General features: G+C 33.2%; 1 protein-coding gene across 2 annotated transcripts; it reads right to left on the bottom strand.

Annotated features, from left to right (window-relative positions):
* Positions 1–787: 787 nt before the first annotated feature.
* LOC138128596 (receptor-type tyrosine-protein phosphatase epsilon-like) lies at positions 788–15536 on the bottom strand. 2 transcript variants are annotated; one of them, XM_069044799.1, is made up of 18 exons: positions 15404–15536; positions 14340–14611; positions 11772–12050; positions 11383–11685; positions 10602–10778; positions 10139–10246; positions 7565–7851; positions 7427–7514; positions 7297–7373; positions 4748–4882; positions 4431–4699; positions 4243–4378; positions 3980–4190; positions 3800–3927; positions 3578–3715; positions 3383–3525; positions 3190–3325; positions 788–3127 (listed from the first exon to the last, which is right to left on the bottom strand). In XM_069044799.1, exons 2-18 carry the CDS (start codon positions 14599–14601, stop codon positions 3050–3052), a joined length of 2955 nt encoding a protein of 984 aa, XP_068900900.1. In that variant the 5' UTR covers positions 14602–14611; positions 15404–15536; the 3' UTR covers positions 788–3049. The 2 variants fall into 2 exon arrangements, with proteins under 2 accessions (XP_068900900.1, XP_068900899.1); XM_069044798.1 differs by having other exon boundaries at positions 15408–15535.
* Positions 15537–24888: the final 9352 nt, after the last annotated feature.

Raw genomic sequence — 24888 nt, forward strand, 5'->3', positions numbered from 1 at the left:
TTCTGGATCGGGGGCACAGGCACAGAATGGAAACGACGCACGATGGAACAGTGAAGAAATATTTGCGCCGTTGTGCGCTTTTTTTAATTACAACACCGCCGGCCTTCAGGCTTGACTTGAGAGGGTTTGCTCCTGAGCACTATGCATTTTGAATGTATCATGCTTCCACTGTGTGTCCTGCTCTGAAATCTTTTAAGGTCCACGTACTTGCTGGTTTCAATGCCGGTATTTAATATTAATTAACCTGTAGATACCATATTTTAAGTAAAATATTCAAAACTAGTTTAGTTTGCTTGATTGCGGGGCTCGATTAGAGATTTGTCAAAAATGACAATAATCGTTCATTATAACCTCTTCAAAATACACATAACCTGAATTATTATCTGTGACATTGCATTTACAGTAGGAAAAAGTTGTATCCTATTACACCACAAAAGTTACTAAAATCACTAGATTTAGTAGTGTATATTGAAAATGGATGGAGTTTATATCCTTACTTAATTATTTTAGTAAAAGGTTTGATGAGTTTGGCTTATTCATCTGCTAGAGACAGTATTTTCTCAAGAGAGGAAATTCAGTTTTCTAAAACTGACTAAAAATGACATCGGCTCTAGAATGGGGGATGATCCATTTACGAGATTTATTAATGACCAAGACCAAAATGACATCAGTCATAACTCCCCCAAAAAAGTTAATTGCGTCCGTCCTTGATACTACCCCACTAATTACAAAATTAAAGTTATCGTTACAATGATTTTAAATAAGTAAATAAGAGTTCTACCAGAGATATAAATTAAGCTTCTTTATTAAATTGATAGTATAAAGCAAATAACAATACAGGGCTACACACGAGAGACTACCGTTGAAAATTTCGTTATATGCAACCGAAACTACAACTTCCAATGGTTTCTAGCTTCCTAAATTTATAAAAAGTAATACTTAAATCCACGATTGGTGGCCCTTATTGTCTGCATGTCAGTTTTCACATTTATACAGGGTGTTATTGAAAGTTGTACAGATATTTTAACCACGAGCTACTGGCTTCATGTAGAACTCGGAAAAAATATCTAAAAAATTCTGTCAAAAAATAAAATGACATTTATTTTTTGAGCTACAATTTTTTTAAATTGTTTTTAGTCTTCTACGTTGCCAAACAACCTAGTAGGTAAAATTTCGGCACTTTTTAAAAATACACAGTATATCATGTTTTATAAAATGTACACCAATGTGAAGTAACCTATAGGAAATATGCTCTAAAACAAGGAAACCGCATTGGTGTACGTTTTATAAAATATGATATGCAGGGTGTATTTTTAAAATGTGCCGAAATTTTACCTACGAGGTTGTTTGACAACGTAGAATACTAAAAGCAATTAAAAAAATTGTAGCTCAAAAAATAAAGTTCATTTTGTTTTTTGACAGAATTTTTTAGATATTTTTTCCGAGTTCTAGATGAAGCCAGTAGCTCGTGGTTAAAATATCTGTACAACTTTCAATAACATCCTGTATTAACTTTTGCTCATAACCTCAATACAGAGAAGGTGTCATGATTAATCTTGTTCGCCAAGCTACTTGGATTGCTAACTTATCTTGTATTTTGGGTTGCATATAACGAAATTTTCATCGAAAGTCTCGTGAATAACCCTGTATATTGTACAAAACAATTACATTATAAAGAATATTGCAAATGATGTCAACAAGATTCTATAGTTGGGACAACGAAAAGATATATGCAGTAAAAAAAAGGGATGTGGCGTTAGTTGCGCAGAACGATATACGCCGAAGCCTGTTACCAAGGCGGTCTCTATTTTAACAGGCCGTGACACTGACTTCAGAAAGTGGTCTGTGGAATGGCCCACTAACGTCTGACAACGTTGCTTCGCCAACCTTTAAAAAAGTTACTAGTTTTGAAGTTTTGTGATCACTCACTGTCACTCACTATTTTGTCATTGTTAGCTGTCAGTAGTGTCAGTTGATCGTCACTGAAAGATTTTTCTAATTCTCGTATTGCAACTTTACTTCAGTCAAAGTATATCAGGTGATCAAGTCAAGGTGTGTATCCTGTTTTATAAGATAGCTATTGTTAATAAAATTTCATAGAGTCCTGTATTCTGAACAAGTGTCCTATCCAAAATGAAGATAGAAGTCCTTTTAGTTCACCTTGATTGCATTAGCTCCAGTGCAAATTCCAACGCATGCCACCTGTACACTGTACAGCTCAGGACAAGATTTTTTTTCTAAAGTCGTACACAGAGACCATTAAAGACCAATAAAGGTGCAGTATGAATTGTTAAAAATAAATAAGACCTGCAATAGCTACCCACTCGGGTGTATGGACCCTACCATCAATACAGGTTTATAATTTAAAATGGATTTTAGACCTAATGGAACGAGCAACAAAGACCTCACGCGCCAGTTTTCTAGTTCCAAAATCCGCATCGATTCTTGCATTCTAATCTTCTTCGATGGGAATTTGAAAACGCTAACGTAGGAAGACTTACTTGAAGCATAAGCAATTAGGTATCTACGAGAACGCAACATTTGTGTGGCATGTTTATTTTTCAATTACTGAAATTAATTGCACAATTAATTGTCTTGTCAAAATGATTTTTGAATGAACCGCCTTTCTATGGAAGTGCCAATATTTTTGAAACTCAGGATGCTATGGAATGGCCCACTAAGAAATTTGGCAACACAGCCAGTGTCCTGGCCTGTTAAAATAGAGACCGCCTTGCTGTTACACAATGAAGCAGGTTCTTTACCAATTGTCATTGTTATAAGAATGTGATATAGTTGATAGACTGAGAAAAATATTGCATTTATGACGTGCACATCTTTTCCAAACATGAACACGTGGTCAAACTGCTGAAGCGAGGTTAAAATTAATAAAATACCGTCAAGTCATTTTTGTGGATGTATGTACATCAGGCTTCAAAAATATGCGCACGTTTTGAATAAGCCAACTAGAAGCTGTTGTTTAAAATACGCGGGCACTAGGGGGCGGTTTTATTACCATATCTGTTGGTTGTCCCGATTATAGAAAAGTCTGTTATTCTTCTATGTGGTCATAAGCTTCAAAATTTCTAAAGTAGTGCTGAACAAAGGAATATATAAATGAAAGTTGTTTCTAAAAAGAAAATGCGTTGAAAACCGTGGTTAATTTAAATTTAAGTAGTATTTCTTCATTACCGAATTATTCACAAATTGTTTTCCACTTCTTCTTGCGATTCGAATGGCATTACACACATCAATTTCTAATTCGTTTTCGTACTTCTCTAGAATGTAAGATAACACCACAAACAAACCACAAGCGCCGAGTCCATCGCTGTTTCAATAAAATAATGTCTTTTTAATACAACTAAATGACAATGTTACTAATTACCTGCATGCGACCAAAGGTGCCCAATTTTTTGCAGAGTTAAATTGTTTTATAATTTGAAAAAAATTGTTATTCGAATTAGGGAATTGCTGTTTTTCATTCCAATCGGTAAATTCGAATACTTCAACAAAATTTTCGTACAATATCTACAACAAACATGTCATTTCGCTTTCGGATTTAAAAAAATGCATTTCTCACTGTTCCATCCTTTTTCTCATACACTTGCAACTCTAGCTGAGTTTTTGTTACGTAACCTGTTTTCTCCGCTGCCAAATATCTCACTGTAATTACTTTTGAATGAGTGTTCCATCTTTGGGGCCACAGGAATTGTTTCTCCTAAATTTCGAACCAATTAATTAATTTTACATTCACCGGTACGAAATGAGACTTCAAATTATATTTTACGCTGTACCTACTTACTCTAAGTTTATTTAGAAATAAGATGTGAGAAATTTTGTTTGCTGCTACCACAGTCCAAAATTTGGAAGCCATTTTCTTTTGTGGTTGCTGCATGATTAGATATTTTTTATTTCTCTTATAACCATCAACTTAAAAATGTAAAACCAATAAAAGAGATCTGGATGTTTCAGGAAAACTAACCATATGTTGGAGACGGAAGGTTATTATCAGAGGTCGGGGGCTCGGGGTTCCAAGATTTAACTATCTCATCGTACCAGTTAAATCGTTTTAAGTAACTGAGCTGCTGTTTAATAACATTAGTGTCAAAATTTTCGGAAAGAGATTTTTTGAATGGAGTTTCTAATTCCATGAAACATTCCAAAATGATCAAGTGTATCAGTAAGTAAAGTTCCTAAAATTTTGTTTTGATGTAAAGATTCCCGAAAGCGGGAAGTCAGGTTTACCATTTTGTTGACCATATATGGTTTTTGTTCTCTCAAGTTTTTCATTAAAGCGTAAAAATTAACTTCATTCTTTGCATTCGCCATTGCTAAAGCTAAATCACATAAAATTAGAGTCCCAGTTCTGTTTACTCCAAACCTGAAACAATTAATTATAAATTAATATTTCGTATATTTTTTTAATTTTGTACCCGGAATGAATTAAAATTGGAACAACACTGTTTTCGGTAATATGTCTTATATATTTTACAACTGGTACCACAACGTTAGGGTACAATATCGTTTCTGACTCCCATCTGAGATGAAGATGTTTGATTCTTCTACATTGCTGCATGTAGTAGATTTCAAAAACTCGGATGTCATGGTACTCGTAATTTTCTTGTTTAATTAATTTAATTGTCATCTCTCCACATTCAAACGAAGTGTTCAACTTTTGCAGCCAGTACTCGGCACACATTCTCTGAAAAGTAACACATCACTATTCTGCAAAGACACCTGGAAAACAAACCCTTTTATGTTCAATAAAATTCGTTGCCATTACAATGGTTTCTATTTTTTCTTGCCAAATTAATCTCCAAAAATCTTTGATGGTATTAAATTTCGGCCCTTGACAAGTTATATAGGTTTTTGGACGGTCATAGCCCTATAAGTAGCGAATCATAATGCAGTGAGCGACAAAAGTATGGAATAAATTTATTAAAAATTAAACAAAATTTTTTTCAAAAAAATCTCTGGACAGGTCAATTTTAGTTTATAAAAATACATACATATTTTAATACCAAATAAAATTCCAAGCAGTCATTTGTTTTCGAGTGATGACGTCAGTATAAAAATTTTGTTATCTTACATACCTAAGGAAATTTTTGAGAAAAAAAAAGTTAGAAAAAATAAATTTTATAAAGAACAAAAACAAGTCAAAAAATCAAGTAGGTAAATCAAACAATCAAATGGTAGTGTCATTTCATTCGTATACAGCATTCACGATTGTTTCAAATTCGGACTGTCTATGAAAATCTGACGTTTTAGTTGGCAATATTGTGATTTGGCATAATAAATCTATTTTATTGTTTTCAACTGTCATAAATTCTCATTTTTCTCCTTTGTAAACTGCCTCTTAAGGATGAACTGGAGTAACATTGAAAAATGGCGAAAATTGCTTAAAATTGGTACAATAGTCCTTTCATCCATTCTAAAGTACTGTGCCAAATTTAAAAAAAATTGATCGAGGAATTTTAAAGTTATTATTTTCTAAAGTTTCGGGATATTTTACACGTGTTCTTATGAGAAATCGAGCAATGGTCGCATAAAAAGTGCTAAAAAACATATTTCAAAATGGCCAATTTTTCTTAAATTTTTCACACATAAAGTATCGATATCGTAGAATTTTCTAATGAATTTACAAAAAAAGTTGGTCGAGGATTTTCCATGTAATCGCTAATTATATGTGGAAAAACACGGTTTTTGAGGTTATGTATCTGTTTTAATTTCAATAAAAGTGAACAAAATGCATATAATTGACGTCGGTATGCAAGATTACACTCATATCGCACGTTTTACTACAGTTACGTTAAGAACTTGAACAGAAATCAATGAAAATTGAAATTCAGTGTGCTTTTGTTTACTTTCACGTACAGTCTTAGTCAAAAGATTGTAAAATCACATGTAAGTAATTATCTAATTATCAAGAAAATAAACACAAAATTTACTTGCAACTCATTACAATTCGTTTCCAAAAATTAAAAGCTCTTTTTTTAAATATTGATTTCTCGTAATAAACGTTTCATAGCATTATAAGAATTCCGCAACTTTTTGCAGAGATTGTTACTCCAGTTCATCCTTAACTGCCCTAAAGCAAAATGACCAGATAACGAACCGTTGCCCTATACAACACATTCAACGTTACATTTCTGACAGGTCTTGAAAAATTTGTCGAAACTGTCAAAAGCAAATGCGAAACCATTTTTAAAAGATTTGGAAGCTTCAGGGACGTCGTTTCAAACAATACAATTTTGTTTGCAACTCGTTTCTGGGTAAATTGGGCTTTTCTAATTGCCCTCTAGGCCTTAAAACCCTCGCTACGCTCGTGTTTTAATCTTGTCCCTCGGGCAATTCGAAAAGCCCAATTTACACAGAAACTCGTTGCATAAATAACTATTAGGTTATAAATGAATGGCATTAAATCAATTACGGAATTGACAACAAGACGAATATTTAATAATGAAACGTCATATGACAGGACCTGACGCCAATCTAACAAAAAATATCTTGGCCTGCTGCGTGTTTAAAACAATCGTGAACGGCTAATATGTTATTTGTTTTACAAAACATGTTCGAAAATGGATCATTTAAGAGAAACACAACGTATTATACATATTTTGAATTTAAATTTTAATTTTGATTGGGTGCAGGGATAAAACTAAAACAGGAAGGATTTCCTCGTAGACTTGCTTATTGTCAACAAGCTGGGGGATGGCATTTAATTCCATAATTTTAAGTACCGAGTGACTATAAATGATTGAAGCAAAATAGTGGGAGTGGTAACACTGATGCAGTTGGTAGTGCAAATCTTATCGTGCATCATCTGTCAATCATTTCTATTTAGGTTAAGTCACGAAGTACATTGGCGTTGGAAAAAAATCTAATTTTTTTGACGTTTGTTTCAATTTTGAAAATTGCGTGTGTCATGCCAACGATGTTGCCAACTAAAGATTTCAAATGTGTTACCAACATAACAAAATAATTTTCAATCATTGATAGTCACTCGGTACTTAGTAACACAGTTTTTGACTTGCATTTGTTAGTTTATTTTTTCCAAATTCATTACTTTTTTTCTCAAAAAAGATAACAAAATTTTTATACTGTCGTTTAGACAACTAAAAGGGCTATCAGAATAAAGGAAAAAATAGGTTTCCGAGGTTTCCATTTAAAAAAAATATCGGTGACGTTATCACTCGAAAACAATCGTTTCACTCGCGTTTTAAACTGGCTCACTCATGCCATAAAGAGCCCAATTTACACACGAACTCGATAAATAAACTACTATATTTATGTTCTTACATTAATATAGGTTGCGTTTATGTAATCGTCTGTACCCATCTCTTTTAGTGGTTGGAGAATGACTCTAGTGGAATCATCTGAAAGTGTATTGTATTTACGTATTAATCATTTATTAAATTGTATACACTACATGGAATGTACGTCTTATCCTTATTCTTCTTAATATTTTTACTTTCCAGACCGACTGCACATGATTCGGTTGGTGTTTCTCGAAAAGACTTCATAAAAGTGATTAACATTATTAATTTTATGTTGTTGCACCACTTACGCTAAATTGATTTTCGATATTCTTACACGACACCATTGTTTTCTTTAAGTAACTTTCTAAAGACTCTATTTTAATATTCCCAACAATTGTCTGATTTTCTTTGCTAGGAACTGATATGAGCATTATTTCCTCTTTCGTAACAATTTTGTTATCATTATTATTTTTCTGGCTGCATCTCTTGAAATAATAAACATAGCCCACTAATGTAACGAACAAACACAATGTTACAATTAATACTGTTATCACAATTAAGTTTGATTCCTGGTTACCAATCTTATGACTAGAAGCTAGAAATTAAAAAAGTTTAAATGTCATACTTAACAATAAAATGTAGTCAAGAAAAATGTTTCTCCACGATCGATTATTAAAGAATGAATGTATTCTTGTTGGATATTCAAAGAATAATATCAATTCCACACCGTGTGGATTCCAAACTCGGCCAATTATAGACGTCGTATTTTCATTCTATCACCGGAAGATCGTCAATCGGATGCGTTTGTAAACAATAAGTCGCGCATCGCGTAGCAACCGTCAACAAGGGCACAATTGGCACAATTTAAATTGTCAAAAATAAAAAAATCAAATTAAATTAAAATTTCAAAGATTGTAGTCATGGAGCAAGTATAGTCTTCGACCGCGTATAATGGTTATTCTTCATTCGGATGATTCCACCACTCGCCTACGGTTCGTGTTACAATTTTCATTTTCTTGAATAATAGCAATCATTATACGCTCATTGAAGAATGTACTGTTCATCTTTGATAAACACCATCTTTAATAATTAAATACGTATGTATTTTTAGGGATACATAATTTATTATACCAAACAAAGATATAGTTTTAATGAAAGAATTAAAGGTTTTCGACACTTTTTTCAGTATTTTATCACCTATAATCACTTTTATCAAGACAACATTATTTTATTCCCAAATAATTTCTGTTATTTTAAAATTTGTGTGAATTATTTTAATGAGAATTATTTAATTTCTCTAATAATAGTTATGTATTTGTATCACTAGGCCAGAAATGGCACGTCTACGAGTGCGAGTAAGTTTGCGGGCCGAGGCGCATAACCGAGGCTTGCAAATGCGAGTACTCGCAAAACTGTTTCTGGACGTGTGATACACAAAATTTTTTGTGCCCAGTTCTGCCGATATTTGTTAAATAAAAGTTAAAGCACCTGTTTTAATAATTGGTATTAGAGACATTTTTTGTGTTGGCAACACTTATTTTAGTGAAATATTGCTTCTTTCAGGTTTGTGCGTTATTGTGAATAGAAAAACATTTTCAACGAGCCATGCATAATTTTTTAAGTTATGTTTTGGCTACGGACGAGGCTGTTTTACGAGAAATTGTGTTTTTAATAGTCGAAATACCCACATTTGGACTGAAGAAAATCCTCATGAAATCCAAGAACGTCACTTCCAACAGTCTTTTTCACTTAACGTGTGGGTTGGGATTATTGAAAATCACCTCATAGGTCCTTATGTGTTACCCCGTCCTTTGATTGGAGACGGTTATCTTATCGTCAATTTCTAAACGAAGTTTTGCCCGAATTACTCGAAGAGGTTCGTCTGGTAATTCGGCGAGAAATGTGGTACCTTCACGACGGTGCACCGCCTCATTATGCTCGGCAGGTTAGGATATGGATGGATATATCTTTTCCAAATCGTTGGATAGGTCGTGCTGGTCCAATTTTGTGGCCTCCTCAGTCGCCATGTTTGAACCCATGCGATTTTTTCGTATGGGGATATATGAAGCAACTTGTGTATGCCACTGCAGTAAATACCATTTGAAGAACATGCGAGTTCAAAACACCTCTGAGGAAATTCGTCAAAACAGAGGCATTCTGGATCGAGTTCGGCTTTCTTGGGCACATCGTGCTGAAGCTTGCATTACAAACGGTGCCAGGCATTTTGAGCAACTTCTTTGATGTTTTATTTTATTTTTACTCACAATTACAGTCCTTTTACTTTGTTGTTTAAGCCTTCGTTGTTTTCTGAATAAGTTAGAGGCACTTTTTTTGTCGTCACTTGACAAATTTTATCAAAAATTCGTGATGAAACTCAACACATTAACGACTAAAGTCAAACAAAACTTGACATTTTAGGTTGGTCATACGTTAAAAATGCCCGCCAAATTTGAATTTTTTCAGCGGTTCCCAAACAAAGTGACTCCTTCGATTTTCTTGTAAGCTATTAACATTTGTATAAGGCAAGTTGAGTTATTTTGCCTTCTTTTAACACGTACTACCTCAGGTTAAAATATCTGCACAACTTTTAAAATCAGGCTGTATATTTAGTTTCAAGACCTTTTACGTTAACTAAGCCGAGATGAGAAACATATTTTCAACAGCTATAAAAGTCACTGATATCAGTAGCAATTTTTAAGTTTTGAGCTAACTAATAATTAATTGTATATCTACAGTTAAGACAAGAAATATTTGCCTTAATTTAAGTAGCCGAAATTGTGGGCAATATTCGATTTAAAAGTATATTACAATGAGATTCTTATTTATTCTGATAATAACAATAATTTACCTGTAGAGGAGGTGGGATAATAACAATAATTTACCTGTAGAGGTGGAGGTGGGATACGAGATACCTGTAGTAGATTCCTCGTTGCTGATCTTATTGTATAATTTACATGCCCATTCGCAGGTTCCTTGGGATAAGCAGATTGCTGCAAAAAATATATCTTAATAATTACGTTAACCTTGATTCATTAATCTATATGTCTACTCGTACTTATTCCAGTTTTGTATCAATGAGAACTCTATAATAGTATATTATTCAATGAGCGGATAATGATGACTATTACTCCTGAGGATGATTTTGTGCCACGAGCCGCTGATGAGTGGCGTAATTCATCCGAGTAAGTAGTAGTCATTAACCGCGAATAGAATACTATACTTTTTCTACGACTATGAAGAGAAATTGATAAATAAGTTTGATCATTAGACAAACTGAAACTGACGTTTAAAACACACAATATGCATTTTTTTTTTGTAAAAATAGTTCCTAATATTCATACTTACTGTTCTGGTATGAGTCAATATAATCCAAAATGCACTTGCAGTTTTGATCTCCACATGATTCTACATTCACCATTTCATTATTCTGTTCCATTTGACTTTCCATTTTATATTCGTGGTTCAAAACGTGGCATAAGTAATTGTTTTTTCCTATTTCAGATGCATTTACCTTGTGAACAACTAAATACAGATATATTATAAGTGAAAATTGTTGTTAACTTTATGTTTCAACTTTTTTTAACAAAAAACAGCAAGACAATTAATAAGAAATAAGATAGAAAATGTTTTTATAAAAGATAATTATACAGAGTGACTTTGAAGGTTGTGCAGATATTTTAACCTGTCATAGAACCCCACAAAAGGTAACGATTGAGCCAATAATGCCTTATACAGGGTCATTATAAATTATTGTCCCATCGCAGTAGGCGTTGGTTACATAGTTGAATGCGCCGCAAGCCCCATAACATGAGTGATACTCGCCGATAGGTGGCGATACTGGCGGTAGGGGAAATCTCTCTACTAGTTTATCTAACGTTGCGAGGCTGCCGGCACATCCAAAATTTGTGTAGGTTTTCAACGCCAACTGCGATGGGACAATCATTTATAATGACTATGTACAAATATTGATATTTTTCGAGAAAAAGGGGTTAAAATTTTTTCAAAAAAAAGTTTTGATAAATTTTGATAAATATGGGGAGCTATGGACCCGTCTTCTTTTTTAGGGACACTCTGCATGCTACAAATTTTCAATGGATTTGTAAAAAAATAAAATAAACATATGCACCTCTGTCATTTGCAGGACACTGCTGTATGTCTATTCCCCAGTACCCTAACATACTGTTGTCCGTTGTTGTTTTATAAAAACTCAAATTTTCTAGACCAGTTTGGATTTCCAGTTGATAGACTTGCCAAGGATTAAAAATGCGTGAGTCATTTGTGGAATTATAAATTCGTTTCAATTGTGGAATTGTCAGAACACATTTTTCACACAACGATACGTACAACAAGAAACAAGAGTTTTCAGTATGGGGAATTGTTAGTCTTGTAGGTTTTCCATGCGTAACATTTTCCGACATCATAAACTGATCTGAAAAATAAAGATTTAGTTCATTAATTTAACGCTATATCACATCAAGTAAGCTCAAGTCATTGTCTTTGTATTTGGATACTCACAATCGTGTATTTTCCAAAAGGTGTCATTCTTAGTTTTTACATTAATTTGGTACGGATTAAATGGCACTGATTTAACGTCATTATCCAAGTAAAAGAATATGTTATTTCTTGAAAAAGTGGAAATATGACACCATTTTTGTTTACAATCTTTTAAAATAATGGCTTTATGCTGCTGGTCGTTCTTGACAAATAGTTCCACTTCCTCTGGTGAATATATTGAAAGCGACAGTGACTGGACGAAGTTAAATGTTTTGTAATTTGTTTTAATTACTTCAAAATCTAAAACAGAAACAAACGGTAAAGAATATTTGCGTTAAATAGTTAACCGTTTCACTTTCACTATCTTATTATTAAATTATACAATTGATTGTAATATTGTAAATGTAGACAAATAGTTTTTTCCAGTTTGTATGCTTAATTAAATATAACATACTTTATCTACGGCTGCTTGGACAAGACCTTATAGTCACATTCATTTACAGACATTTGAGTTACGTAATAGAGTTTATCTAATCCCGTGGGATAAATGACACAGTACATTTACACGGACCGCTAACGCCGGTGTTGTTAACACCGGTGTTAATTGACGTGTAAATAGGATTTAACGCCGACTTTACTATCACTAGAACCGGTTTACTAACGCTACACCACTTTACCAACAGGCGTGACGTTACTAAGCGGGTGTAAAATGTACGTGTAAATGGCTACCGGTTTTGAAGCAGGCCTGCCAACACAAGCACAGTTGTCGTTGGCAACTGCTCCAACAACAACGCCAATCTCGGAAGCATTTCAGTTGGTCACACTGCGAAGAGGTTTTAGCTAAAACCAAGCCAACACCGATGTAGATTTTAACGCCTGTACAACAACTCTTGTGTAAACGCACGTTTTAAACCAGTTTTAATAACACCGGTTTAAGTAACACCGGCGTTAGCGGTCCGTGTAAATGTACTCACTTATTCCACTCATTTTGAGTGGAATAAGAACTGCACGCATTTCATTACCGCACTCAGTGGGATAAGTGAGCTTCATTACCCCACTCAGTGCATTATTGCATTATTTGTTCAAATTACAAAAAAATAACAGTGACATCTACGAGGTAAATGTAGAATGACAGCAGGTTTAATAATTAATTAACTATTTAATTTAATTTAATTTAATTTAATTCAATTCGATTCGATTCGATTCGATTCGATTCGATTCGATTCGATTCGATTCGATTCAATTCAGTTCAATTTAAGAGTCGAGTTCGGCCCTGACAGAGTAAGTAGATGCAGTTTGGCGATGGGGTGTAAATCTTACTTCTGGTTTGGTTTGTGATTAGGCAGTTAGTGTAACTACGTCATAAATTCCTGTCAGTTGTGTGGCACCTTCAGTCATTGCAAATAATCGGCAGTGATGCATTTTATTTTTTTTTATTATCAGATATCTGTTTTCTGTATTATAGCTATTAACATACCTAGCGATGTTATGACTATCATAACTACCGCAGATGTCGGTTTGAAATCCGAGCTCGTAGAGCGAGGATTTTAAGACATCTAAGGTTGTTATGATTCATAACATCCGCGGTTTGTTCAATAGTTTACCGGTTTCAGAACAAGCCGAAGAGAATTTAAAACAATTAAATCCAAACACACAAATAGATTGAGTTGATCGCGTTTGCATGATATGTTCGAGTGTCATAGTTACATTTGGTTGTTTATACAAACAGACATTTCGCAAAATGAGTTTGAATGATAGTGTTTTACCGGAAAACGTCTTAAATGAAGAAGAACAAGCTTTAAATAGCTTAATACCGGAAAAATCGAAAGGCAGGAGGTACTTATCTGAAATCATAGAGACACTCAAACAAGGGCAGGATCTAAATAAGGTTACAAGTGTAAATGACAGTGATGTTGGCGTATTTTCATGAACTGGTAAGTGCTCATAGTGTTAGTTTCGTAGCGTATTTATTTTTTTGTTTATAGAGTCGAAGAAATATAGCCCCTCTGCCCCTCATCATTATGGACGTAGGTACTACCCGATGCCCCCTGCTATGAAGTGCAGTTCACTTTTACTATGGCAGAGTTCCGTCTATTTAAGTAATTATTGTTGTTTTTAGTTCCGATTGTTTGAATTAATAATGAATAAAGTTAGATATTGTCTTCATTTGTTGATTGTTGTTGACATGTCACTATTGTCACTATGGCAATATTACCCTACAGCATAACTGTACTAGTACAGTTATGATTCCATAACTGTACTAGTACAGTTATGACTCACCTACCATCCAACTTTTGTGAATGTAAACCAACGCTTAACTATACTGAAACCGGTAAAGTAGTTTTAACCTATTTAGAAAAAAAAAAATCGAATTTTGATTAATTTCATCTAATCTTCTGACGCGAAACTCGATAATAAATTAAATAATGGAACAGGCTTATAGGAGCTATAAGCCTGTTCCAAAATGTGTGTCTCTTCATAACCAAGCCTCAAATTTTTTCGATAATTAGAAACCGCGTAATCGCAAAAATGGTAAGTGTTGGAACACCTGTATTTTATGAATTATGACAAATAATAAAAAGTACTTACTTTCCCATCGTTTATCTGTTACAGATCCTGATAGAGACTTACTTCCGTCTGTCAAAATCCAGTTGTCGTAACTCCAGTCTTCTCCAGTTAATAAACTTAATGATTTTGTCGAGTTTTCAATACATGGCGGAGATATAAAAGTAGGTAATGTTACGTCTCCCGTAATGCACAAAATTTCGTTTTCTTTTCGCAGAGTAGCAATATCGCTAAGTGAGTTTGCTGCTCCTATCAGTAATAAAAGATACAGTACTGTCTTTTCCATGCTACGTTAGCTGAAACAATATTCTGATCAAAGACAATTTTCTAAACTTGTGATTATCTATTCTAGAATTCTGGGTTGTAACTTCAATATTTTTATTTTTCACTTTACTATAATTGAATGATAACTCTTAGGATACGAAATACGTAAACATGTCCATAACAACCGGGGCATAATAAGAGGGCGTAATAAGAATAAGCGGGCGTAATGAATTCATAACGCCCTCATCAATTCATAATTGCAACACAAAAGAAAATTTGACAATTATAAATAAACAATTTGTTTTTGTTTCATAGGCTACCAAATGTTGTAATGCCAATTCTTTGTCTTTTTTTTAAAGAACGCGTAGTGAAAAATAAAATCTTGTATGCACCACGGCGTCACCGAATGATTACGCCCATTGAACGATATCCATCTCTCGGGCTAAAGCCCTCGATCTGGATTCATCGTTCTCCGGGCGTAATCATGGTTGTAACGCCCTTGGTGCATAAATAGCTATTATACTCGTAATGTTGTTGAAATTGTACTTCGCAAGTACTCCTATTTTGCGAAGAAATGAAATTAATGTTATGCCCTTTCGATAACAGCTATTAAAGGTAATAATAATAATAAATAATGAATCATTAATAAGCTATATGTATAAGTTATTTTTCTAACCTAATGAAATACTGGTAACTCATTTAATAAATGATATACATATTCACTAAACAGAATTAATTTTTTATTTTGTAATCATTTTTGAGTTCACAATTAAGGTAGACCGATTATTTTGAATTCTTTATTCGACAAATAAAATGTAACATACCTACCTCAACTAAAATGATATTATAAAAACAACGAATACACTTTTTAACCCTAAAAGTCAAAAGTTAGAGAAAAACACACAATAATCGCCAGGCTGTACAGATAAGCGCTTATTCAATTAATAAGCGACAAATAATGAAATTTCATTTATATATGGTTGCTACTATCTAATCAAAAAAGAAAAAAGTTATTAATATAATTATGTATCTCAAAGAAAATATTTGTATAGGAATGAAAATTGAAATAATCATGATCAGAGATAACAATTGGAATATTATACAGTATGTCCACGGATTGAGTTACACAGAGGAAAAAAAATATATTTTTAATTTTTCAGAAAAAGTCACTCTTGATAAAATGATGTGCTTGTTTTCAGGCTCCTAAGCCAGTTTTCATTTTTGGGCTGGCTGTTACAGTTCTTTTTTAATTCGCCTTATATCGAAAATTGTTAAAAAAATCATGAAAAATTTGAGTAGGCGAATTTTATCTTAAAAACATTACCATAGCTATCTACTGCAAATGTGCTTAAGCAATTTATCAGACTACACATTAAAACGGTGTAAGTGTTGATAAACTTCTTATACAGGGTCTCTCAAAATTCGCGAATTCCAAATTCAGAGCGTGGTAGGGAAGCACTCATGGAGCTCGAAAAATACTTAGAAAAAAAAATCTCTCTTCCTGAAGAAGATTTTTTTACTCCAAAGTAAAGGTATTTTTCAAAAAATTGTTTTACGTTATTATTTTCAATCATCTACACCACAAATAACAATAAACACTGAACTTTTCAGCCTGTATTTGAAGAAAACGCACTTCACGATAACGATATTTGAAAAATTGTCATAAAATAATGTTTATGAATTGTGACTAAAGTAACGTTAACAACAAGCCAGCTTATACTAATTTTATTATAATCACTGAATCATTGTATTGTATTAAATGTCGATGGGAGAATGAAAAGTTTAATACATTACACGCTGCGAAAGCTCTTTTTAAATAACCTCGGCTACGCTTACGCTTCGCCTCGGCCATTTAAAAACACCTCGCACATAAAAGTAAACTTTCGCAGCTTGTAATGTAAATAACTATTCATTCAGTTGAAGAAAATCCCCAAATGTCACTTAGAAATAGAGCTTTACATATTTTATTGGAATTGAGTTTATTATTGTTTTTGCAAACAATAAGCAGACACAATTTCATAAAAGTAGCAAATATTTCTTATATCGACCGATCAAATTAATTTGTAATCGAATTTGAAACAATCGAAAATACACTTAAAATTAGTTTCGAGCCTAGCAGGGCTTAATCCCCAAATATAAATTCAAATTCAAATTTTTTTTGTCAATCACCTCTTTGTAACTCAATCCGTAGACATACTGTATATACAAGTAAAAATATCTCTTCAAGGTAAATTCTCAAAATGAGTTCCACCACTTTCCTGACAAAGAGCCAAACGGCGTTCAAATTCGTTCACAAAATTACCAATAACTTAAACTTGTACTTTAAATATCTAAAATCAAATTATTATTAATATTGACCACCCTTATTTCGAGGGGTAAATTTATAGTTAAATATAAACTCAAAGTTGCCTCATGCACTTTCCTGACTTCATAGGCATTGTTGAAAATCGCAGATTTAGTGAATATTTTCTGTAATTAATGTACTAAACAGACCCATGTCATGATGTGAATCATTGAAAAGATTACATTTATGACGCAATTTCTAAAAATAGTTTGTATTTATTATTTTAATTTTTTTAATCTAAAGATATATATTTCATTATCTTCTACGATGGTTGATACGAAAATAGTGTGGTTATTGAATGTCTGAATTAGATAATCTGATAGCGATCTGGGGAAAATGAAGTCATTAATTTCATCCTTCTCGATTATTTTTACAAAGAAAAAATTAAACAAAACTTGTGAGTAAGAAGAATTAATTAGTCCTACGTTTTGTTGATTGTTTTAATTTAGGTTTAACAGTTTAATAAATGGAAGGTAAAATAACTACACAACGATCCCAAACAAACTCCCTGTCGGGGAATTCTCACACACGCTGTGTATATAGGCTGTTTGATAAAAAACGCTTCAACCCATAACTTTTTTATTTATTATCCGATTTCAATGAGAAAAAAAAACCACAGATACGGTTTTTCATGCGCTATAAAACAGCCATAAATAGTATATTATACACCAAGGTGAAGAAGTTCATGATTACAGCCGGAACGCCAAGATTAGAGCCCGAGGCGTGCTGAGGGTTCTAAGGCGCGAAGGCTATAAGGGACTTCTTCACCGTGGTTTATATACTATTTTTTTCACTGCTAGACACGTTAAAACCCTTTCTGTTTTTTTTTTCATTGAAATCGGATAATAAATAAAAAAGTTATGGGTTGAGGCGTTTTTTATCAAACAGCCTGTATACAGGATATCCCACCAAAGATTTTAGGTCTTATATCTCTATAATTTGTACATAGATTTTAATTAAAATTTAACAGGTAGATAATTTAAACGATGGAGATAATCTCGCGTTCCTCAAGTACCTCTAGTCTTAAAATAGTATATTGTTATACGAGAGGGTTTAGAGCACGACGAACGCAGTGAGGAACGGGTTCGACAACATGTCTTGTGAAACGAGTGTAACATGTAATTTTTTCTAGTTCGGCTTCATTAATTTAGTTTTTTTAAATTTCATTTCATTGAAAATTAAATTTCAAATTGTCTCCTAAATGTTGTTAAAATAATAGTTTATTTTGATCCAAAACATGGATTCAGGTTCAAATGACATCACATTTAACACTGAAATTTACTATCAATTCCAACCCCACATTAGAAGCGATGGTATAAAATTGATCTTTGTGAAACTGTTTTCGGTGTCACAAAATGCTCATTGTGACACCGAAGTAGAAAACGCCGTTTTAACTCAGGTTTATACTAAACTGTATAGAACAACAATAAACAATGACTTCCGCAAAAATTTATCCCCTAAAAGTAGTTGTACTACAAGAAAAAGAGAAAAAAACCGTGTTGATTTATTTAATTTTTCGCAGAATTGTTTGCAGAACTGTTGCTTCAAAGCGTCTTGACTTGAATATCTCAAACATTTTAGCATATTTTAACAGAATAATAATGTTTTCGTGAAGTACTCGTAGAAACTGTTTTATTTGATCTGATTTGATTAAATCTTTTGTGTAGACACATTTTTTCTAGCGAGTAACAGCAGTGTAGATTCAAATAATAAAGGAAAATGTAATTTATTCTTCATTCACTAGAATACCTATCTTCCAAATTTCACAAAAAAGACTTGAAAGTCTTAGGTGGGACATTCTGTAAATTTTCGATTTACAACGTTCTACGGCGTCTTCCGACGTCATTACATTGTTCTTCGTTGAGATCCCTTTGTCCAGTCGGACATTAATGGTATTAACGTTTTCCCTGATAAACTTACCCTGAAATTCTTGGAAGACCATTCCCCAACACCTTGTATATTCTCTTTTTGTTGTCTTTTGAGATGCCTTGGTCCCACAATACGCACAATGAGCGCATAATCATGGCTATTACTCCTGAGGATGATTTTGTGTCACGAGCCGCAGGCGAGTGGCGTAATTCATCCGAGCGTGTAATAGTCATTATCCGCGAATAGAATACGAGTACTATACTTTTTCTACGACTATGAAGAGAAATTGATAAATAAGTTTTATTATTAGACAAACTGAAACTAATGTTTTAAAATTATGACTTTGTATACTTGATACCATTGCACTTTGTGGAGACTTATTATTACCTAGATTGTATCCAAGCTGGGTGTTCGATAACTACTATTAACTCGCAGTTTCATAATTTGTATTGAATTTTGAAGCGTCACTTTGACAATTCAAATCAAGGTGTCAACCGCGGTTGCCGGAAACAGGGAAAGTTTGACAGCCTAATTAATTAGTTCGATATGTTCCAGCTCAATTATGCCAACGTTTGTGATATCATCTGACTGTCATTATGATTCGATTCAAATCAACAGTATCATCACCTACATTCAGTGGCGTAGATAGCTTTTTGCTTTGGGGGGGGGTCCACATACTTTTGTATTAGGTACAGTTGCCGACACAGAATTTTAGACGTCAAATTAATGTCAATGTAACCCACGCTTTATTGTCATTATGATTGACGTTTGAAACTATTTGACATTAGAAAGTTTTAGTTGAAATTTGTTTTTCGCATCATCATTACAAAAATCGAAAGTGAGGTTAGTTGTACCTAAAGCCAGTTTTACATTTTTATGTCAATTGAATGATAAATCGTCCAAGATTCCGTGTCCGCCATTGTACCTATAAAAACTTGGTTTTTAATGTAGTTTGCTACTTTATAACACTAGATTATCACAATACGACTTGAAGGAACACAATCATGATTATTGTTAAACGCGTCATGTTGAAAAAAGACCAAAAAAACCTCAAAGAACAACTTTAGATATATCCTGTTCACGTTGGATTGGACATCAGTGGTGCAAATCGCACACATTTGGCATTAACTTTCATATGACACAAAAAGCGACTCATGATTTTTTCAAATAAATAATCTTGAAATTATATTTGTGCTTATTTTTTTAATAATATGTAGTTAAATTGGGACATTTTCAATGATCGGGAGTGGTATGGTTACCATGGCAACCGAATTGTTTTGTTTAAATAAATTATTATTAGAAAAGTTTGGGCTACTTCCATGTTGTGTTTTTGTTGATTGTCCTACGTGTTAAAAGATTAAATTTAACAACATGAGATACTAATTCAAAATACTGTTCAAATTTTGACAATTTTTCATAACATAAAATTTTCTCTAAAAAAATTGGTTTTATGATTTTTCATTAAAATCTTATTAATTTGCTGTGTTTAATGTTTTGTTTGTCGGATATTCTTTGGCAAAGAATAACTTAAATAACACTTATCAATACAATATGATATACTAAATATACCAAAAAATTTTTCTAAGACAATGAATTACTTAAAATTCAAAGTGAGTCGTTTTTTGTGCCTGTCAGTATATATACTGAAAGAGTATTATTCAGTTGTAAAAGTATATGGATGAGCTCTGGGGGGGGTCCGGACCCCCTGGATCCCCCCTTATCTACGCCACTGCCTACATTATCATCTTAATCACAGTTAAACAAACTCATTATTACCGGTAAATGTTAATATTGCTAAATCATCACCGACAACGATGATCTCAACATACCAATTACATGAGATCAAAATAACAAATCGGAATGATAATATTAAATCATTCAAAGGCTCACCATAGCAGCTCCTATTATACATGATAACTCCTTAAACCTATCATAAATCCATATCACAGTTGTTTACTGCATTTTTTGTTCGACACTGTGAGAATTTGAGAATTTTCTCATGTGCGAACGGATTTTGATAAATGTCAATCCGTCAAAACGAAACGTCAAGTTGATTTTAAAGATTTTAAGCGATCTCGTTCGTGTGTAAATTGGGCTCTTTATGGCACTCGTGGGCCTTTAAAGCTCTCGTTTGACTCGCGTTTTAAACTGGCTCACGGATGCCATAAAAAGCCCAATTTACACACGAACTCGTTAAATAAACTACGTATGTTGCAAAAGTTTTGAGAATTTTTTCAAAACCTTAAAAAAATGTTTGCAATAATTTATTTAAAATATAACAAGAACAACTGAAAACAATATTTCTTAACATAAAAATGATTTATATAATTGCTAGTGGGCCATGGTCTTCAATGGCTCGCATTGTTCTTCATTAGATTTTGGACAGACACTAAATCAACATCTCTGATCTTCTGCATTATTCTTCTTCTTAACTGCTCTTCGTTTGAGCTTCCTAACCATTGTTATAAACTCTTCCACTCAGTAGAGCCCAAGAATTTTCTATTGGTCGTGGTTGAGGAAGATTTGGGGGGCTTGAAGCCAAGTCTGGCCAAAACAACGGCCAAAACGGCTTCAACGGTAATACTACTTCTAGAACTTGAAAAAATTCTCAAAACTTTTGCAACATACGTTATTACAACATTAATTTTATCTACAGTTGTTTATATTTAACTACTTGTTAAAAGTGTGATCTTTTGCAGAGATAAATTTACGGTGATCGACCAAAGAGTTACTCACTTTAGATTAATCAGAGTACCTAACACTTGTGTCTGCTAGTGCTGTAATCATTACCTTTGATAATTTTTTTTATCTTTGTGTCGTAACAAAATCTGGAGGCAGCACAATCGTAAGATAGGTGTATATTTCCAAGTATAAAGTCTATCAAATTAAAATCTCGAATCGACCACTTCATAGATTACAAAATAATTACGCTGACAAGAAAACAACAGGAATTAACATTAGTGGCATTTTGACATGGACAGGAAATTGTTACTTTACGAGAATGAGATTTGTCTTGGAAATTCCTTTAGGTTATCCTGTGGAACCACGGTTTGTCGTCAGATATAAACGACCATATAATAGTAAAAGTGAAGACCCTTCCAATAGTTGATAATAATTAAAGAAATAATTATGTACTGTCCCAGTGTAAGTTTAGAAGTGCAACAACTCCTTAAATTTATACCGTTGTTATTCCGCAAAAATATTCGGGCATACATATTTCTAAATCATCATCTTTTGGTGTAGATTCCACTTGGATATTACACCTAGTGACGGTGCAAGGGGGCAACCAAAAAATTTAAATGACAATATTAGTAAAACATTCTGAATCTCTGCAGTTAACCCACTGAAATCTGAATTTTGAGTCTCTCCCTATAAGGTATCAAATTTTTATAAATTCGGGGCTAATAAAATTCCACCCCGCGGTAAAACAAGCAATTGTTTTGTTCCAAATTAAAACAGTCACAAGGAAGTAACTTTCATAAAGTAGCTGTGGTTCGGAGCTGAGCACAAAATGCAGCCACACCACCCTTCAATTGAATTTTCACTGTTTCCGATAGTATTCTAGACTTGACCGAGAGGATCCATGAGTCTTTGGGATGAATAAACTTAACAGAGGAGACAATTCAAATATTTCTAGGATCACATTTTTAATGCTGTTTCATGTTCAATAATAGTTACTTTGCCACTGCTAATTGAGTGCGACGGACACTGGCGGTAGCTTCCAAACTCGAGACTCCAATACATAAATAATCAATGGAAATATTTTATAATGATTGTATACTAGTTCGCCTTGACGAGAGCACGTTTCCCCAATCGGTAAATGCAAGAAGATTACATACTTCGCGATAAAGAAATTAATACAAGATTCTTAAAGAGTCACGTGGTCATCAAATACTCAAAGAAAATAATATAATCTTTACTTTAGAACAATGAAGAACTAAATGCTGTTTGACTAATTAAATCTCGACTACAAATAATGTACAAGAATTAGAGAAGTAATTGACCTTGTAAATGTAAAGCACGTGGTCACAAAATGGCGGCTGGAAGTACTGAACGTAGCTCCGGCTACTCTGGAGATCAAACCCCGAGTGAATCAAAAAAGCCTTGTTTCCCGTCCCGCATTCGGTTTTATCATTTCTAGCGCACCCCACTTTCGCAACCCCTTCTTGACCAAAGTGACCAATCAGCTCGGTTCTACTTTACGCCGACCACGACACCCTTTCGATATCTCTAGAACTTTTGAAATTACAGTTTCCGTTTTCCACCATTATTTCAAATGTTTAAATTTAGACTTTTGTTAGGACCAGACCGAATGTACATAATTTGTTGTTGAGTTAGAACTCTGAAAAAGAACACTAAATTACTGACTCCATACAATAATAAAAATCAGCACCAAGAATTAGACAGAATTAAAATGAAACAAACGGAATTAAACAGAATTAAAATGGAACAAACAGAATTAAAATGAAACAAACAGAATTAAAATGAAACAAACAGAATTAAAATGAAACAAATTAACCTTATTTTGAAACCTAAATTGGGCTTGAAATGCTGTTACGTAAGTGTCATATCATGCAACTAAATTCCATTGACCGGCTACTTCTAAAAATTGTTCTACATTGGTTTGATTCCCCAAAACTCTTCTAATTAGTAATTAATTTGTAATTTTTTTTCTCTCTCTCTCTCTCACTCACACCTCTGATTTTTACGACTACCTGGCTTTACCGTTACCCTGTTGTCCCTGTTTCGTGGGGTTGGTCAACTCGCTGCGCTCGTTTTCCAATCTACCCCACTTACAAAATAAAATCTCACTTTTAACACTTACATCATAAATAACTATTAAAGAGAGAATTCAACGCACGTGTCAAAGAACCAATGAATGTTAAGAATTGGACTGAATAACAGCCAATTACCAGCGAGCTTTTTTGATTATTCTGTAGGTACAAAATAAATAGGCGATTATTCTGCATCTAACTCTTCAATTGTCACCAAATCAACAAATTCGCTTTTGACAGTTTAAATTTGTCATTATGCAAGGAAATAGATGAGGATCTACTTCAGTGGCAGAAATTACCATTGTTGATATAATTAATAATTAATAAATACCTTTTCGTAAATGTCTGTGGTTCTGGTTTGTTAAATTCTCATGTAAAATACAACTCTTGACCTTGACATGTGCCGAATATATTTCTCCTGAATTTTAACTCGTTGCTATGATATTTGGAAATACAACTCGTGCTATGCTTCGCTTCGCACTAGTTATATTTCCAAAATCATAGCAACTCGTAAAATTCAGTCGAAATATAATCGGCAATGTCCATGTCACTCGTTATATTACTGCTGAATATTTGTGTGGGAATGAAAAAGCAAATGATCATGACCAGAGATATGCTTTATTATTAAACTGTTTTCGGTATAATAATGAACCTATTTGTAACTCAAAGTAGATAAAATTTATTGTTAAATTAAAACTCAAAGTTATTCTTTACACTTTTCTGACTTCATGTCATGATGTAAATCATTGAAATGATCACATTTATGAAATGTATCTTGTTTTGATTTTTTAAATGCAAGACGCAATTCATAAAAACAGCTTGTGTTTATTATTTGTAATTTTTATCTAAAGATACATATTTCATTATCTTCTAAGATGGCTGATACGAAAATAGTGTGGTTGTTGAATGTCTGAAATAGACAATCGGATAGCGACTTGGGAAAAATTAAGTCTTCCATTTCTTCTTTCTCGATTATTTTTACAAAAAAAAAGGAAAACAAAAAGGTGTGAGAAAGAAAAATGAATTAGTCCTAAGTACGTTGTGTTGTTTGTTTTAATTTAGGTTTTAGTAGAAACTGCATAGCTGGAAGTATGCATATTAGGTATATAAAAAAGGTTTTTTTTTAACAGTAAAGGGGTAGTTAGCAACCAATTCGCTGAAAGTATTGAGTGTCCCAAGATACAAATTTAGAACGGTAAATACATATTTCAAATGTGGTACAATTTTGTGAAGTGAATCGCAAATATTAGGTAATCCTTTTTGTTGTATAGCGCGCGTCGTATCTGCTCAAAATACTTTTACAGATGTCCATTGAACACTA

The sequence above is a fragment of the Tenebrio molitor genome, chromosome 4 (assembly GCF_963966145.1).
Source record: "Tenebrio molitor chromosome 4, icTenMoli1.1, whole genome shotgun sequence".
NCBI lineage: Eukaryota > Metazoa > Arthropoda > Insecta > Coleoptera > Tenebrionidae > Tenebrio > Tenebrio molitor.

What these genes read in the sequence shown, in the direction of transcription:
- LOC138128596 (XM_069044799.1), bottom strand. Translation starts at nt 14,601, where the DNA reads ATGGAAAAGACAGTACTGTATCTTTTATTACTGATAGGAGCAGCAAAC. An exon ending in TATTGACTCATACCAGAACA is followed by an intron (nt 10,247 to 10,601) that starts GTAAGTATGAAT and finishes TATTTTTTGCAG; the next exon opens with CAATCTGCTTATCCCAAGGA. An exon ending in ATTTTATTGAACATAAAAGG is followed by an intron (nt 4,700 to 4,747) that starts GTTTGTTTTCCA and finishes GTTACTTTTCAG; the next exon opens with AGAATGTGTGCCGAGTACTG.